Below are 18,608 nucleotides of genomic sequence, written 5' to 3' on the forward strand. Positions count from 1 at the left end.
CTACAAAGTGACAAAAAAGTGATCATGACCATTTTCATTTAAAAAAAAAATCTAAATTGTTTATATATAGAGCTATTGCAGCAAATGCTTCTTCACCTCTTTTATAGCAAAATAATGGATCATCTTCTTCAATGGAAGATTAATAATAATGATGAGGATTATACAAATCTCATCATGCCACATATAGAGAGAAATATAATGGAACCAATTCCATGCCATACTTCAATCTAAACTGGAATGATATATGTCAATGAAGTCTTAGATGGTCATGAGTGTCGTTGTAAGCGAGAATTTCGTATGAATGGACAAATGAGAAATATAAACTGGAATGATGTATGTCAATAAAGTCTTTTATTTTTTGTGCATTTGTCAAGTTGTTGAGAGACATTGAGTTGCTCCAGGATGGACAAATGTTGATTGAAGAACAAGTTGCAATGTTCTTATACACACTTGCTAAAAATGCAAGCAATCGCACCGTGCAAGAACGATTCCAACGGTCGGGTGATACAGTAAGCCGTTACTTCCATATTGTAATTAAGGCTATTACTCGACTATCTGTAGAAATCATAATGCCCCTTGACTTCATACACCCCAACTTATCCAATCCAGAACAATATTTAATCCTTTCTTTAAGGTAAATTAATTTCAATCATTCTCAAATTAATGTTATTTTTAAATTAAGGTAAGTTTAATTATTCATTACTTTTTAATATACATGATTATATTAGTGCCATTGACGGTACCCATGTTCCTATAACTATTGCTTACGAAGATCAAGCTCCATATCATAATAGAAAATAGGCATTGTCACATAATGTTATGTTCGTTTATGATTTCGACTATTGATTTACATATGTAATGGCCGGATGGGAAGGATCAGCTTTAGATGCAACTGTACTAAAGAGTGCACTCGACGACGAATTCACAGTACCATGAGACAAATTTTTTTTGGTTGATACTGGTTATGTCAATACACCGCAATTTATTGACTTGATATATATTTTATCGGCACTCGATGACGGATTCTCATTAGTAGTCATTGATTTTTTTTTTTTGACTTGATATATATTTTATACAAATATAACAGATAAATGATCAAAGTAGAAAGTCAATCCACACTCCACCTGCTACATCGTGATCAAATGAAATCCTTGCCTCGAATGATCGTCCATACGAAGCCCTTCTTACAACAACTGTCATTCTCCGGGCTTATTGAAGGTGAGCCTTGGTTGTAATGCTCTAGCTTGCAACTTGTATCGGTCTCTTCACCTGGAAATTTGTGCAATACCATCATAGATCGGACTTTGAAGTCATGGGGTACTGCCTCTGCACCGCTAAAGGGGCGGCAGAGATGCTTAAGCTAAAAATATGGCTCTTGTTCTCTTACCAGTATGCCGAAACACAGTGACATGGCTTCGAAAGAGCCGTATGATTGGCTCTGTCGTGCCATTCAATGATACCATCAATTTTCAGAAGGTATATGTTGCCTATATATGCGCAATACCAGATAGCTTTTTCATAATTCTTTTTCTTATACTATTACTAACATGTCTTTGTAGCTCTGCTTTCAGTATTAGTTTGTTGAGGTGTTGTAAATACTTTTTCATTATTAATACAATCGTTAGTTAGTAGTCATCCAGACCACTCACCTTAAAAAAAAATGACCACAAGAAATTCAAATTACAATGGATAAGGGCACTGATTCATACACTAATCAGTTTAACAATTTAAATGGATTTTTTTTTTTTTGCTTTTTGTAAATAGAAGTATGTTGTTAACAAAATTAAGCTGAGCCTCAACTATTTGTCAATAATAGAATATGCTATTTATAAAAAATGAACCTCTACAATTAATTGCTCAGTTAATTGTCAGTTCTTTATCTAAAAATATTTTTCTTTCTATCTAGTGTAGCTTGTTGCTGCAGGAATCATTATTTGTGTGATCCTACATGCAGGCGTTCATCTGACATGCAACTTTCCACGAATTGTAGGAGCAGACGGATTCCTATTTCGGCAAACAATCGGGTGTGACTTTGGGTACATGCAACCCTCATATTTTGACATATTGACATCCACCGAGGGCTTGACCGGGATAGCAATGGTGATACTGATGCTAATAGCATTCTCGCTAGCTTTAAGAATACCAAGAAGAAAATCTCAATCTCTCCCGGAACCAATCCAACGGTTCGTGGGGTTTTAATGCACTTTGGTACTCACACCATGTGCTTATTTTGGTTTATGTGCTGCTCATCATCCATTCGATGTTTCTGTTTCTAGCGAAAGACTTCACCGAGAAGACGGTATTTCCTTAGCTGCTCATAAACTTTTCATTTGTGCTATTCTATAAATTTTAATTTGAACAACTCATTTACACTAATCTTCACATCTCTATTTTTTTTCCTTTCATTTATTTAGACTTGGATGTACTTGGCAATACCTGTTCTAATCTATGTCGGAGATATTGTTCGTACAATAATGTCTATTTGACTAATTTGCAAAAATATATAATTATTGAATTTTACGATTTCTTTTATTTTAGAATTATGTAGGTTTAAGAAGAATTGGAATTGCAATGTAGAATACTTGGACAGAAGAAATCATGAAGATATTTGTCAAGAATACAAAGTGTAATATTTTATACTTGGTAAAGTATGTTTGAGGCTGTTTTAACAGAGGAAAAACGTTTGTAACGTTTTAAACCTGTCAGAACCGCTGAAGTAACAGCTTGATCAAACTCAGAAACAACTTGAAACATTGTAACGTTTTTACAAAATGTTACAACGTTTTAAGGAATTGTCAGAACAACAAATACAGTTGTACAAAATTCTTAAAACGTTGTAAGGTTTTAATTAAATCTAAGCTTTAAACAATTCATGTTTTTTATCAAGATTTTACAGAGCAAAATGTTATGTAACGTTTTCATTGAGCTGTCAGAAAATTGAAACCCTAAATCGCATTTTGAACTAAAACGTTATAACGTTTTATAAAACGTTGGTAACGTTTTATAAAACGTTGGTAACGTTTTAGGTCAAACAGTTCACTATTGAGCTGACACTATAAATAGGTCTTTGGGCTTTCTTTTCAAATAATCTGAGCCGATCCTAAACTTCTAAAAAGCGATTTTCTGATAACTTAGCTTACTCCATTGTTGTGAGAGCTTAAAACTTCAAAATTCCTCAAACAACCTCAAACTCACTTCACTAATCTCAAATTAGATTAGATTAGAGTGATCTATTGAGTGTTTCTCTTGAGTAGCTTGAACTAAGAGATCTTGTTCTCATCTCTTTGAGTTGGTCGTTTGACTTCCCGCTTAGTGTGTAAGAGCTCAACGGTTCACAAGTTGTAATCATTTCGTATTGGGTAATAGAAAGGCGCACCACTTGAGGTTGCGAAGCCCCGGAGACGTAGGCCTTTGTTTTGCCGAACTCCGTTAACATCCCGCGTGTCAAATTTCTCTAAACTCATCTAAATACTTTCAATTGCAATTTAATTTCAGTTTTTGAGCAATTAGAGGTGCACTAAGTGTAACATGAGAGTGAATATTTCAATCAATACGTTCAGAAATGGTTGCTGTCAAAATCCTAAAGGTATGCTCCTTCTAAAATAATTAAAGCAGAGTATCTTAATGAATAATACAAATCTTATTTAACCACTTGGTAAGTTTTCTAAAATTATTGATCTACTTCCTAATCAGGCAAGAATATACTCTGGAAAGGTTGTTTCTCTAAAGATGAAAAAACCTTCAGGTTTCACATATCGGAGCGATATGTATGTTTTTGTATAGTGCCCTCAAATCTCAAAGTTTGAGCGGTAAGAACAAGGTGCCAACGTTTATTTTTATTCTATGTATAATTTATGAATCTTTACCTGGTTAAATTTTAAGTACTTCGAGAGCTATAATTGTAATGTCAGCTTCCATCAATTTTCTAAACAAACGCTTGTGTGTACATCACAAGCAAGAAAATTAACCATTTGCTCTCACAATTGGCCAATTAGAAGCTTGACAATTCTTTTAAACGGACTACATAATTTTTTTTAATAAAGAGTAAAATGGGTACTTTAAATTTAAAATGAGTTGTAATAGAGAAGGCAATAAATTGAGTAATTTGTTTAGTTTTTAAAATTAAGAGGGATAAATAACTAAATACGATACTATGAACTTTAGAGAGGGAAATACATAATTTTGAAGTCTTTGAGGGGCATACTGAAATTTTCAGCTTCCTTGAATTTTCTGTTACCTTAAATGTTTTTTGTTTTTGTTTCATGTACTGTTGAAATCCAGGCATCCATATTCACTAACCTCAGCACCAGATGATGATAACCTAAGCATGCATGTTAGATCTCTTGGCGATTGGAGCTATCAATTTTATAGCATCTTCCAAGAGGTAAATTTATCTTACCAGTGTCTTTTGTTGTTTAATAGGTTTTTAGCTAGCACCAATTGTTTGCTAAATGAGTTGAGCCGAGCAGCGATCACAGACTATGAATCATGCCGATATCAAAAAGCATACAATGCATCCGGTATCTCTCTGTAATTATCATTGGCATAACTTCAATCAGAACTTGCTCATATCAGTAAACACAAAGAGGAAAATTGCGAGCATTGTTTCAACTACCAATGAATGCTCACAATCTTTAATAAGGATTTACAGTTCATTATTAGTAGATTAGAATCAGACCCATACAGTTACTAGATTTTATTGCTAACTAATTATTAATGCAATACCAGGTACGGGTTTGACGACTCAAGCATTACCTGGCTTAAACTGGAACGCATATTTATTTTTTTTGTGATGAAGAATACATGATTGTTATTTGTCTCTACAGGCATTAATATCTGCTCAACTCAATTTGCCAAAAATAGCAATAGATGGGTCCTACGGTTCAGCCTCACAGGACCATTCTAAGTACGAGGTTGTCTTGTTAATTGGCCTTGGGATAGGTGCAACACCATTTATTAGTGTGCTCAAAGACATAGCTAATGGTATTAACAAGGTAATCATGCTTCTCCAAGGATATTTTCATCTCCTTTTCCAAAAAGTAAAAACAAAGAAGATTTAATTAATTTTCTGTGTATACAACTATGAGGATGGTTCAAATGCCTCCATGTTTTTGTGCCTCCATCATGCCTTCATCTCTCTCCATCATTTTCAAAGTTCAAACAGTTGATCCGAACCGCTCAACCTAACCTCCATATTAAAATATGTTTGGAGACCAAATTTTATATTTTTAGAAAAAAATTTTACTATTTTTTTAGATAGGTACAAAAATACTGTTTTTAGATGGTTCAGATTTACTGATTTTGTACCTATCTAAAAAAATAGTAAAAAAATTCCTAAAAATATAAAATTTGGTCTCCAAACATATTTTAGTATGGAGGTTAGGTTGAGCAGTTCGGATCGACTGTTTGAACTTTGAAAATGATAGAAAGAAATGGAGGCATGATGGAGGCACAAAAACATGGAGGCATTTGAACCCTCCTCTACAACTATATATTCATGTTATATATATATATACCTGGTACCTGAATAATTTTGTATTTGTTTTTTCTTTTCCTCTGTAGTTAGATAAGGCAAAGGCTAAGAGGAAACAAAAGGCATACTTTTATTGGGTCACTAGAGATCAAGGTTCCATTGAGTGGTTTGGAGATATCATGAAAGAAGTCGCACGCATGGATAAAAATCAGGTTCTTAGTTATCTTTGTTTTTTTAAGAAAATAAAACTATTTATTTATCTTTTGAAACTGGTATCTGGTGATATTATAGAACAAAATATGTCAAATTGCTACTAAAATTGTAAATATATAAAAACAATAATCAGTCGCATGTAACTGCATGGGATAAAATTGGGTAAAGATGAAATTTTGGCAGAAAAAGTGTATTTGACAGCAAACTTTAACTATTTGTGTCAGTTCTTTTGCAGTTAAAACCGTTTCCTTAAAAAGTTTACATAATTTAAATATTGCGCCACAAAGTTTGCTAAGAAATTGGGCTTCCCTCAATATCATGTTCCCAATATTATTAATTATTTTTGTATATATTTTAGCACCAAATGGTTCAGTAATATGTTACAAGATAACAAGACTATGGCTCGGGGTGTAAACGAGCTGACTCGGGCCGAGCTGGACCTTAGCTCGGCTTGTTTATTTTGGCCTGAGCCTGGACCGAGCGAGCTGGACCTAGGTCATCCGAGCCGAAAACCCCTGGCTCGCTCGTGACAAGCCAGCCTGAGCTAGCTCGCGAGCTGACGAGCTGGCTCGCTATGCTTTATTGGGCTACTATTATACAAATTCAAAAATATAAAAATAAGAAAGCTCATTCAAAAAATTTAAGAAATCGTTCAGCAGGCACATCTTCAAGCAACTGAAGCCCGTATTCTTTCTTCTCAGACCAAAAATATATCAATTTTGCATAATTGTGTCTTTGAAAATGGGACTGTACTTAAAATTATACGGGACTAAACCCTAAATCCACTGTAGCTTAATGAGCCGAGCTGGCCCGGTTCGAGCTGACCCCTGGCTCAGCTCGTTTATTTTGGCCCGAGCCTGAGCCAAGCTGGCTCGTTAACAGCTCGGTCCACTACCGAGAGAGCTGTTAGCGAGCGAGCTAGAGGTGAGCCGCGAGCCGCGAGCTTTTTTGACAGCCCTAACTATGGCAGGGAAATACATCTCCCTTAATTTTTGGATTAACTTATCATGCTGAAACTTTTTTGGTGGTCAAGTTTCTTATAGTTATAAATGTATTAGTCGTCAACAAAATTCTTTTAACAATTTAGTAATTTGTATAATACGGATGCCCAGAGAATTTGCTAATATAGTGTGGTCAAAAATACTACAGGGCGTAATAGAAATGTACAAGTACCTCACCAGCGTATTCCAAGAAGGGGACAAGAGATCAGCGCTGACAAGTGCAATCCAAGCCCTTCATTTTATAAAGAACGGCGTGGATATAATCTCAAAATTAAAACTCCTGTGAGATGGTTTACCTCTTCCTCTGCTTCCGGTCTCTGATTAATAACTGTTAATAAATGTACAATTACAAAACTCACCCCTCTTTTAATTCAATTTGAATTTTATTTAGGTGAGAACACAATTTGCAAGGCCTAATTTGATCAGAGTTTTCTCTGGTTTAGCGACCAGACATGATGGGGAGAGAATAGATGAGCAGCAATTAACCATTTTTTGTTTTTACATAAAAACAAAATTAATTAGTAGTATGCTTCTTTTATTTTAGAATAATTATTTTATCCATTCACTTATTTAAGATTTTTGAGCCCCAGCTTTTTGGGGTGAAGATTTTAAAGAGCAGTTTTGGCTTCGTGCAGTGCACGAATTATATGCGACACTGTTTTGATTTTACAATTTGTTCGCTGCACGAAGAAAATGACACGTTATTTTCAACGTGTTAGTTAAATTAATTTTTGAATTCGCATAAATGTGTTTTGATTTTAGGGGTCTTCTATTGTGGTCCCGGTTCTTAATTTGGGGAGACAACTAGAGAGGCTATGCCATGGCATGAGTGCGAAAACTGCAACTAGATTTGTATTCCACAAGAAGCATTTTTAGCATTTTGTTGTTTTAAATTACATTCCTTCAAATTTCCTTGGAGGAAAGGATAAGTTGCCCATTTTCTTGTTTAATTTTATTATTTTGTAATATTTTCGGCCGACAAATATTGCGAGGCAAGAGTTGCAGTTTATGTCATTATGTGCATTCCTTTTCTCCTTGGAAGAGCTGGATTGTTTTATTGTCAGTCCATAATTTGTTAAGTTATATATTTATTCATATTTATCACAAAGCTGGAATAGCTCAGTTGGTTAGAGCGTGTGGCTGTTAACCACAAGGTCGGAGGTTCAAGCCCTCCTTCTAGCGTTTTTTCTTTTTTAATAAATTTCTTTGTTTTCTCTCTTGATTTGACCCTTCTAGAGATTATGTACCAACGGGTCAGATTTTAATCACCATCCAAATCGACCGGTAATATAAAATCCGACTATACTCCCGGCCATACGGGTCCGAATTCCCTAGAGTAACTCAAATTTTGAGTCTGAAGTCCGGATTCAATCTCAAATTTTGCAAGAATGACCCCAATATTAACTAACAAAGGCCCGATAGAAAACAAAAGGCAAATAAGAGGCCACCCGACCCGATTCAAATCTGACCGAACAAGCTCACTGAAGCTGTGTCCTCTACTTCCGTTTTCTTTTTTAAATGATAAAATATTTCTGTCCACTGGGTTTTGTCCACCATCTGTTCACAACTTTATCCAACTCCCGTTCTAACTGTCGGTCCCCACCCTCTTCTAACAACTTCGTCTTGCTATTTAAACACCCGATCCCTCAAATTAGAATTCTCAAAACTAATCGTCTCATCTTTTCTTCTCTTTGAATCAGATCGGAGATTGATCTCGAGAGAGATAGCAATACTTGTCAGATTGATCGAGAGAGAGAGAGATTGATCGGAGATTGATCTTCTAAACGGAGATTGATCGGAGATTGATCTCAACATCTTCAACATCAATTATTCATCATTCTTGCCATTTCCTATCTTTTCGCTGAGTCACTAACGCCTTGCTTTCTTTCTGTTTCTGCGGGGAAGAGAAGGATATAAGATGTTCTACACGGTGAGTAGAGGAAGCTACTAGCTAGAGCATATAGTTATCCATCTAATCAACCCAATCGTACTAATAGCCAATTTACCTTCTCTGTTGATTTTACTTTCACCTCTCGCCTCTCATCTCTCCTCTCTCTCACCTCTCTATTGACGGCCGCGATGGCAACGAGAGTGAATAAGAAAGAGATGATCGGATCGGATCGGAAGAATAATCTGGATTGGTTGCGACGGCAACGAAATCGTAATTGTTGTTTTTTTGTATTTACCTTCTCTGATTCATTTTTCCTTTGCAATGTCGATTTTAATTGAGATTGCTGACTCGAACTCATTTTTTATACATGATCGCAGTGGAACCTTCAATCGTGGAGCGCGATTGAATAGAAGTTGTTTTTGTTGAAGAGCACGACAAAATTCAAATCTAGTAAGTTATTTATGTATAATTTGTTGTTTTCGTTGTATGCAGTAACATATCTAGCATTTCAAATAAAATCTGGAGGAAAGAGATGATAGATAGGCGATATGGAGTATTGATATGTTAATTTTACTGTATTGCCCCGTTAATTTTATAGTATTCATCTTGTGAAAATCTGGAGGAAATAGATGATAGAGATGCGATATGGAGTATTGATCTGTTAATTTTACAATATTGCCTTATTAATTTTACAGTATTCATCTTATGGAAATTTGGAAAAAATAGATGATTTGTTAATTTTACAGTATTTATCTTGTAATTTTACAGTATTCATCTTGTAATTTTACAATATTCATCTTGTGAAAATCTGAAGGAAAGAGATGATAGATAGGCTTCTTACTCATCCGAACAATGAACACAAGAGCTTTTTAATGTAAAAGTTATTTGTCCATAGTTTTTTTGTTGCTATTATGCTATTCTGAATGTTGCAGTGAATATTTTTATCTTGTGTTGAACATATGTTGTTTGTGGTGAACATATGTTGTTTTGTGGTGAACAGATTTTTTGTGTGATGATAGATGGATGTATAGATTTAGCAATTTTAGAGTATACATGGTATTATTTTATGGTTTATATTTTGCAATTTTTCAGTATACATGATTCTTTGTAGGTTGTAGTTTAAACTGAAATGTAGCATTTGTTACATTTTATCTTACAGTATAGATGGTATTATTTTATAGTTTAGTTTTAGAAATTTTACAGTATGCAAGATTCAATTGAAAATTTACAGTATTATGTGAAAATTTTACAGTATACAAGATTCAATTGAAAATTTACAGTATTATTTAAAAATTTTACAGTATACAAGATTCAATTTTACAGTATATATTTTATAATATACAAGATATAATTAAAAATTCTATTGTATACAAGATTTAATTTTTACAGTATACAAGATTTAATTGAAAATTCTACTGTATACAAGATTCAATTTTACAGTATACAAGATAAAATTGTAAATTTTACTGTGTAGAAGATTCAATTTTACAGTATACAAGATTCAATTGAAAATTTTACTGTATACAAGATTCAATTTTACAGTATACAAGATTCAACCCAGTGCGGAATCTAATAATTAACTCTAACTGCCAATAACTTCATATAACTATAATTTCCGAAAGTACAGTTTGAAAGTACATTTATTTTGTCCTGTTGTGCAAGTTGCAATTTTTTTTCTAACTATCATGGGACCACTTCAAATAGTTGCTGGATGTTTTGTGACTAACTAATATATTTTATGTGATATATTGTATAATTATACAGCATGTAGAAGTAATTTTACAGTATTCGCGCAAGTCAAAGCTGTGGACAAATGGTGAACAAAAGGCTGTGGACAATTAGACGCTTCCTTTTAGAAACAATAGGGTTTTGTTTTGAAAAAAAAAAAAACAATAGGGTTCATTGTGAAAATTTCACAATTCCTTGTCAGACCTTGGTAAAAAGGAAATTAATTAATAATAGGAAGTCAATTGGATTAGAAAGAACGTTTGAGGGGTATAAATTGATAGCTAGCTAAGAGGTTTAATGTATATACCACTGTTACTGATATGTAACGCAATTTACATTAATGCAGTCTTGGGAGCCTCTTCCAAGTTTTCAGGAAAAAAAAAGGAAAATTAATAGTCAGCACAACCATGTTAGAAAATGAAATTCTCACCCATGATTCTGATCACTTATGATGGAAATGAGAAACTTCTGGGATGTTTTCTGTTAAATCTCTCTATAAATTTTTAAATTTTTGGGGGGTGAAAATTGCACAAACTATGCTGTGGTGGCAACTGCCTCTCCCACATAAAATCAAAATTTTTATGTGGCTCATGATCAAAAACAGAATCCTCACTAAAAACAACTTGAGAAAGAGAGAGTGGAAAGAAGAAGTTCAATGTCAATTCTGTAAAAGCATTGAATCTACAAGTCATTTATTCTTACTTTGCCTCTTTATCCAGCAAATTTGATTTTGGATGGGTCTTAATCAACACTATTATAAAACCTGGTCAAACATAAAAGATACTGTTAAAGACACTTCTTCTTCAGTCACATAGTTTCTTAGTGTGTGTTTTATTTGTAAAGCAATCAAGAAGCACAGAATGTCAGGCTTTATTTGTACCTATCTGCATCAGTTAAATTGTCCGAGTTAAAATGCATGTTAGAATAGGGTCTAAGTGTGTGTTTTATAAAAAAATAGGGTCTTAAGTGTGAAAGACACTTCTTCTTCAGTCACATAGTTTTTCTTTGAAACCAAAACCCTAGCTCGGAGAACACTCGTAGAATCTACAATCAACGTCGTGTGAGTTCCATCCATGAGGTCTTCTTCCAGAGCAGACGAAAATCGAAATGGAGGATTTGGACCTCTACCATTGGAGAACTTCTTTGGCAAGTCCCCGGCTCTCTTCCCTCACAATCTCTCTTAAGATATCTTTCGTAATTTTCCCACTCTTTTAAAAGGGGAAATGTAAACCCTTTTGTTGCTATTGTTATTTATTTACAATTTCTCTTGTTTAGTTTGGAGGGAGTTTGTTTGGGGAGCGATTGCAGGGGCATTCGGAGAAGGCATGTTGCACCCGATTGATACTCTCAAAACAAGAATGCAAAGCCAAGCTATCATTACTGGAACTCAGGTTTGTACTGATTTTTGTTTTTGTTTTATGGAAACCTAGTTTAGTTGCCGGGTAAAGGGTGAAATGTCTGCCTCTCTGATGTACACAGTACACCTGAGTCACCTAGTCTTAAGGGCTATCTGTATGTTTACCAAATGTCTAAGGGAATCTTTTGTTGGCTTCTGAATACCTTTTCTTGCCAAAGGTTTCATTTCATTTTTCCTGATATTCTTTTTGGAATATTTCAGTTAAATTTCTGACTCTTTTGTGCCATTTCAGAGATAAATAGTAGGCCATTTCAAACAATCTTACGTAATAATATTTTTCAGCCACGTTGCAATTTAATATCTCCCAAAGAAAAAGATCAATTGTGAAGAATATCCTCATCAGATTAAAGAGTTGTAGGTTCTTTTACCTGAACTAGTTCAATCTGTGATGAGTTTAGTTCAAATTTTGCAAATATGAAAGAGTTATGGGTTACAATCTGAAAGTTTCACCTAGTTTAGAGGCAATTTTGGTACCTTTACAAACAGTTTCTGCTAACCTGCTTTACCTTTTCAAGACTGTTCTGTTCATATGGTACAATGCTCATTTTTTGCCACTAATGGAGATTTCAGCTGCTTGTCAGGAGCTTAATAATTAAATGGTAAAGTGGTGTTTCCTAAACTGTGAACCCTGAACCTTTGTATTGGTTAAGAAAGTTTCATCTCTCTTAAGGATAAGAAAGCAATTTTTTTTCTAGGATTCTCATGAGATGAATTTCAAGGTGCAATTTTTCTCACCTAAATTTATTTGGTTGAACAGGGTCAGAAGACCATACTTCAGATGGTAAGAACAGTTTGGGCATCCGATGGTTTGAGAGGTTAGGCATGCAATTATTCATTTTATTTTTGTAATGTGAAAAACAATGAGTTCAATACTTGCTTATCTTTTGTTGCTCTAGGATTTTATAGAGGAATTGCACCAGGTGTTACAGGCTCACTTGCAACCGGCGCAACATATTTTGGTGTGATAGAATCAACTAAAACATGGTTAGAAGAAGTCAATCCCAACTTAAGCAGCCATTGGTCTCACTTCATTGCTGGTGCTATTGGTTTGTACTTCATACTTTTACTATACTATAAGAATCCTGACCTTTAATATCTTATATTAAACCTTAATGTATTATTTGGCGTGTCAATGTTACTTTTAAACTTCACTTTGCTATGGTTGCTTAAATTAGTGACCTTTTTGCTTTATTGATTACGCAAAATGGATTACCTTAATTTCATTGACACCAAATTATTTTCATCTGACTTTTTATAATAATTTGTCTTGATCAACGTCAGATGTTAATTTAAGAATTGACCATTATTGAATATATTCTTGCTAAAACTAAAATTTAAAGCACATCTATACATTTGATATGATGAAATATTCTTATTTTTTTTTCTTTGTAGGAGATACTTTGGGGTCCTTTGTGTATGTGCCATGTGAAGTGATCAAGCAACGCATGCAAGTGCAAGGTACAAGAGGTTCCTGGATTTCTGCTACAAATATGCAAAATGCAATGACTAATTGTGGGCCGCAGCGTGGATACTATTCTGGAATGTTCCAAGCTGGCCGTTCAATTTTAAAGGAATATGGTCTCAGGGGCTTGTATGCTGGGTAAGTCAGTGCATAAATTTATTCGAAAATGGTCAATTCTAAAAGTTCAAGTACAAATGATGTTATAAGAATGCAAAAGTAAAAAAGTGCAAATCTGAAGTTCAGAAACATTTTTTTTGTTTATATTAAATTAAGAGAGCCATTTGGAAATGTTCATTTCTATTGTTTTGTAAAATTTAAGGCCTCATTTGTCACCCTGCAAAATATCATATTCCTGAGATATGGTGGGTGATCCTGCAAAGCCATTAAAGTATCACAGATGCCCCTCCTGGCACTATTCCATCAATATTTGATTGATTTTGTCGGGAGATAATTGACATTTGATTAACTTGTCAATCTTGACAATTGCTGTAAGTTATATTTAAGTTTTTTTTCTCCATTTGGAATGTGTTCCATTATTATCACCATTATCGCTATTATTATTGGTACCATTATTATTATTAGTATTATTACTATTGTTGTTATTTTTATTATTATTTTATTTCTATCTACCTTTGCTTTGTGACTCCAGTTGAGTTTCATTTCTAGCCTACTCCAACTTGCTTGGGACTAAAGGCTTGGTTGTTGGAATGTGTCATTCCATATGTATATTATAACATAATTCGAAATGATAGAACTTTATACAACTTTTGCCATTGATCAAATGATTCGAAAAATTACAACAGTCCGTATGTAATTGTATTGGATGAAATATAAAGTAACACTCAACCATCAATAAAAAAAGATATAAAGTGACACTCAAATTGCATGAATTTGATACCTGACCAATCAATAAGGTGAAAAACATATCTACAATTTTGTTTCCGTTTTTGGACATTTTTTGACTTGATTTGAATTGCCATTATTGTCTAAATAAGCCCCAACAATTATGTGGAATGTTAAAACCAGTATCAATCTGTATGACGTATGTACAATAATTTTGATATTCGTTAAAATAACAGAATTTGGTGGTCAAGAAATGGTACACATATTCTAGTTCTACAGGGGCATATGAGATGTTTTTGTGATTTGGTGGGTCTATCCATTGTATTTCTTGATTTGCAGAATGCAATGATGTTTTGAGATATTACGGCAGCACAAATGAAAGTTTGCCCAAGTTTATCAACAACCAATTTATGGAAGTGCAATTGAACATGAATTAAACAAATTTCAACTGTTCTTATTATCTATACAAGCCCCGTGACTGATTGAAATTTAGTGCATTTCACCAGCTTTCTTTTGTTCTGTTCAAGGAGATCTTTTTTTCTTCTTCTGATGTCCATTTCTTTCAAAGATTTTGTAAGTGTGAAACAAAGAATTCTAAACTGAATTGGAGATGGTTTTCATGCTTGTGCAGTTTTTGGTCTACATTAGCAAGGGATGTGCCTTTTGCTGGCCTCATGGTTAGTTTCCTTGCGACAGTGTTATGCTTTTGGATTTGTTTGCCTCATGTTACTAGTACAATACCAATTTGGTGGGTTACCTCTACTTTGGAGAACTTATCTTGTTCTGATGTAATGATTTGTTCCTATTTCAGGTTACATTTTATGAAGCATTGAAAGATCTGACCGAGAATGGGAGGAAAAGATATTTTAGGAATAGTGATTTTCGTGTTAGTAGCACATTTGAGGGGCTTGTTTTAGGAGGATTAGCTGGGGGTAATATACTTTTTTCTTTTCTCTTGTTTCATTTTAAAATGCTGTCTGCATGATGGGAACTACATAATATTTTCCTTTGCATGTGGAATTTCATGTTTTTTCTTTTATTTCATATGATGGCTGTGATTGTTTTTCAGGTTTAAGTGCATATCTTACCACACCTTTGGATGTGATAAAGACGAGATTGCAAGTACAGGGATCCACCATTAGGTATTTTGTTAAACTAATAATATTAGTAATCTTATGTATTTGCATGCTCCTTGTTAGTTTTGTGAAGGTGCGACCAAAATATTTGTTGATACTCTTTTCTTTTGCAATTCAAATCTGGAGTTGTGCTCAATTGATAATATGCTGCATTTGTTATTTTGAGAGTCATTTGCAAATTGCACTATTATATGTCACAACACTTGCAAATGAGACGTGCATAATTTTTGTTTCAAACTAAATCAATTTCTTATGGTAATTTCAAACTAAAGTTCCTTCACAACCATTTCATGCAAAGTTGGAATTGATATAGAAGTTGGCTTGCATGCTTATCTATTATGGCTGAAAGAGAAAAAAAAATGAAGCTCACTAAGGCTGTGCTCCACAAAATCCACACGGAGAGGAACGGGAAGGAAGAGGAAGGAAGGAGGCAGCTGTGGTTTCCCTCACTACAGAAATTTTTATACCCCGATTTGGGAGGTACAAATTTGAAAGATTTGTATAGAGCGTTACCCTCGCTACAGTAGCGTCTCCCCTCCTTTCCCTCTCCGATTTTGTTCTTCTGGAGCGAATGAACGGCATGGGCAGTCCGCATTCCTCTCCTCTTCTCTTTCGCTCCCCTTCCTTCCCTTTAATGAAGGGGTTTCTACCCCTCTCTAGAGCACAGCCTAAGGTTAAGGGCATATCTTTTCAACAGCTAGTAAGACACCTCTTTCACTAGCAAAACCAATAGGTGGTGTTAACATGCAAAGCAATTTGGATTTAATAAACATGTGAACTGTTGGTTGTTTTTGGCAAGAAAGAAAGAGTATTTGGTGTATGGATTTTTTTTTTTGTGCACTGAAATTCTACATTCTCTAACATTTACTGATTTTATCAGGTACAAAGGGTGGCTTGATGCTTTTACGAAAATTTGGGCAGATGAGGGAATGCATGGCTTGTTCAGAGGTAGCGTACCGAGAATTATATGGTACATACCAGCTTCGGCTTTCACTTTTATGGCAGTTGAGTTCCTGCGGGACCATTTCAATAAAAAACTGGAGTCCCCAGTTGGTGGAGTCGCGGGCCTCTCCATGGACCCAAGCTCCAAAGTTCGAGAAGTTTCTTAAGTTTTCTCTCTTGCATATACGCGCACATGGTCACTTTTATCATGTAAATTTCCATTGTTGCGGCATCCCCTTGGTGGGATTACTAAACTAACTATAGCATGAGTAGCTTGTTTAGGGGTTTTTGAAACTATTACTTCAATCCCCTAAATATTAGATTTGGATTCTATACCTATTATAGGGTTCATACTTTTACAGAAATCAGTGATATGGCTACTTTGAAAAGATTCAGTGGCAAAACTTTTCGATCTCAAATTTCTATTAGGTTTCATTGTAAAGTTCCTTGACATAGTGGGATGGGCGTATGGCATATGGGAGATCAACTATTCGTTGATCTATTATACTTTTTTGAGTACCCAATACAGCGGAAAGTAGAAAAAGAAGCTTCAAAAGTTGTCACACTTGTATTTGTTTGAGGAGTATGGTTCAAAAGCCTCATGTCTTTCATGTCTTATTTGTGTCTTATGTTTTTATCTCCGTTTTCAATTTCAAACTGTTGATTCAAATCAATTAACATGATTTGTATATTAGAATACCGAATTTTATATTTTTTTTAGATAGGTACAAGATCATTAGTTTTTGAAGATTTTGGACTATTCAAAAATAATGATTTTGTATCTATTAAAAAATATATTAAATTTGGTTTTCAAGTACACCTTAATACAGAACCATGTTGTATCTGTTTGACGAGTATGGTTCAAATGTCTCATGTCTTTTATGTTTTATTTGTCTCATGTTTTTATCTATGTTTTTAAAGTTCAAACTGTTGATTCAAATCAGTTAACATGATGTTGATTCAAATCAGTTAACATGATCTGTATATTAGAATACTAAAATTTATAGTTTTTTAGAAAAATATTTACTATTTTTTTAGATAGGTACAAGATAATTAGTTTTTGAAGATTCCGGACCATTCGAAAACAATGATTTTGTACTTATTAAAAAATATATTAAATTTGGTTTTCAGTTACATTTTAATGCGAAAATCATGTTGAATTGTTGAGCAGTTTGAATTGACTATATAAACTTGAAGATGAAAATAAGAATGTGGAACATATAATGACTGAATAAGATATAACAGATATGAGGCATTTAAATTCCAGCCTTGTTTTACACTACAAAAGAGACGTGAGACATTTGAAATCCTACCCTTGTGAGGACACTACTAGTATGCAGCACTCTAGTAGTGTCTCAAAATGTAAAAGTTTGACAATTACCACAATTCTCTGGCTGTGATGGACTATGAAGTCCAAGTATTTTCTGACCGTGATGGACTATAAAGTCCATAATTTTTTTTCCACGGTTTAGTTAGAGAATAATTAGATTTTGCTAACCTGGCTGTGATTATTCCTACATGTCAAATTTACGTCATTTCCTTTTTCATTATCGACATTTATTTATTTATTTTCTATTAATAAAATTTTCGGCATAACAAGCGTCATATGAGCTCCTCACTCAAGTAGTGAGTTCAGATTTTTTTTAATATTATTAACTATTTGAGTGGAGAATTTTTTTTAATAAAAATATATTAAATAATATAAGAATAGAAAGAAAGAGTGGCTCAGATTTTTTATAACACAGATAGATTCTAAAAAAAAACTCCGATCTAAATTATAATTTTCAAATTCAAATTGTTTTTCTTTTTTTCTGAAACAGTACAGAAAAATTGCTGAATTATTTTTTGAAACAATAACTAAGATTATTTTCAAAACAGAAAGAGTGCTGTAATCTTCGAATTCACATCCTATCTGGTACAGTAAAAGATAATCATTTAAATGCACCATTGGTTTTGTGCCCCAACTATATGTCCCATCTATTTATCTCAATTCTCAAAGTTCAAACAATCGATCCGAGCGGCTCAACATGATCTCTATATTAAAATGTGCTTAGAGACCAAATTTTATATTTTTTGGAATTTATTTATTTATTTTTAGATAGGTATAAAATCACTGCATTTGGACCATCCAAAAACAGTGATTTTGTACCTTTAAAAAAAATAGTAAAAAAATTTCAAAAAATATAAAATTTGATCTCTAAGCACATTTTAATATGTATATCATGTCGAGCGGTTTAGATCGATTGTTTGAACTTTGTAAACGAAGATAGAGAGGTGAAGTATGGTTGGGGCACAAAACCAATGATGCATTTTAACCCTACTACTTTTAGAATTAGTTGATCCAGACCGTTCTTGTTAACTTTGTACGAATCTCAAAGTCCAATAATACTGCCCTGTGCTAGTCCGAATCTCAAAGCGCTTGAGAATAAATCTCAAACCGTAAAGCGAAGGAAATCTTTTATGCATATTGGAGAGGATACTTATTCGTAATGTGGTGAAAGG

The 18,608-nt window shown here is 33.9% G+C and overlaps 1 protein-coding gene, 1 non-coding gene and 1 pseudogene across 2 annotated transcripts; all 3 read left to right on the plus strand.

The window, feature by feature from the left end:
- The first annotated feature begins 410 nt into the window (after positions 1-410).
- LOC144553273 (respiratory burst oxidase homolog protein F-like) lies at positions 411-2,486 on the plus strand (annotated as a pseudogene).
- Positions 2,487-7,795: 5,309 nt separating this feature from the next.
- TRNAN-GUU (transfer RNA asparagine (anticodon GUU)) lies at positions 7,796-7,869 on the plus strand. The gene has a single exon. It is a non-coding gene; the product is annotated as a tRNA-Asn (tRNA).
- A 3,411-nt stretch (positions 7,870-11,280) lies between these two features.
- Positions 11,281-16,654, plus strand: LOC144553518 (uncharacterized). The gene is made up of 9 exons (XM_078301711.1): positions 11,281-11,452; positions 11,582-11,697; positions 12,481-12,538; positions 12,620-12,769; positions 13,116-13,323; positions 14,660-14,705; positions 14,840-14,960; positions 15,098-15,170; positions 16,045-16,654. Exons 1-9 carry the CDS (start codon positions 11,380-11,382, stop codon positions 16,271-16,273), a joined length of 1,074 nt encoding a protein of 357 aa, XP_078157837.1. The 5' UTR covers positions 11,281-11,379; the 3' UTR covers positions 16,274-16,654.
- The last annotated feature ends 1,954 nt before the right edge of the window (positions 16,655-18,608 follow it).

The sequence above is a fragment of the Carex rostrata genome, chromosome 4, assembly GCF_964058835.1.
Source record: "Carex rostrata chromosome 4, lpCarRost1.2, whole genome shotgun sequence".
Taxonomy (NCBI): domain Eukaryota; kingdom Viridiplantae; phylum Streptophyta; class Magnoliopsida; order Poales; family Cyperaceae; genus Carex; species Carex rostrata.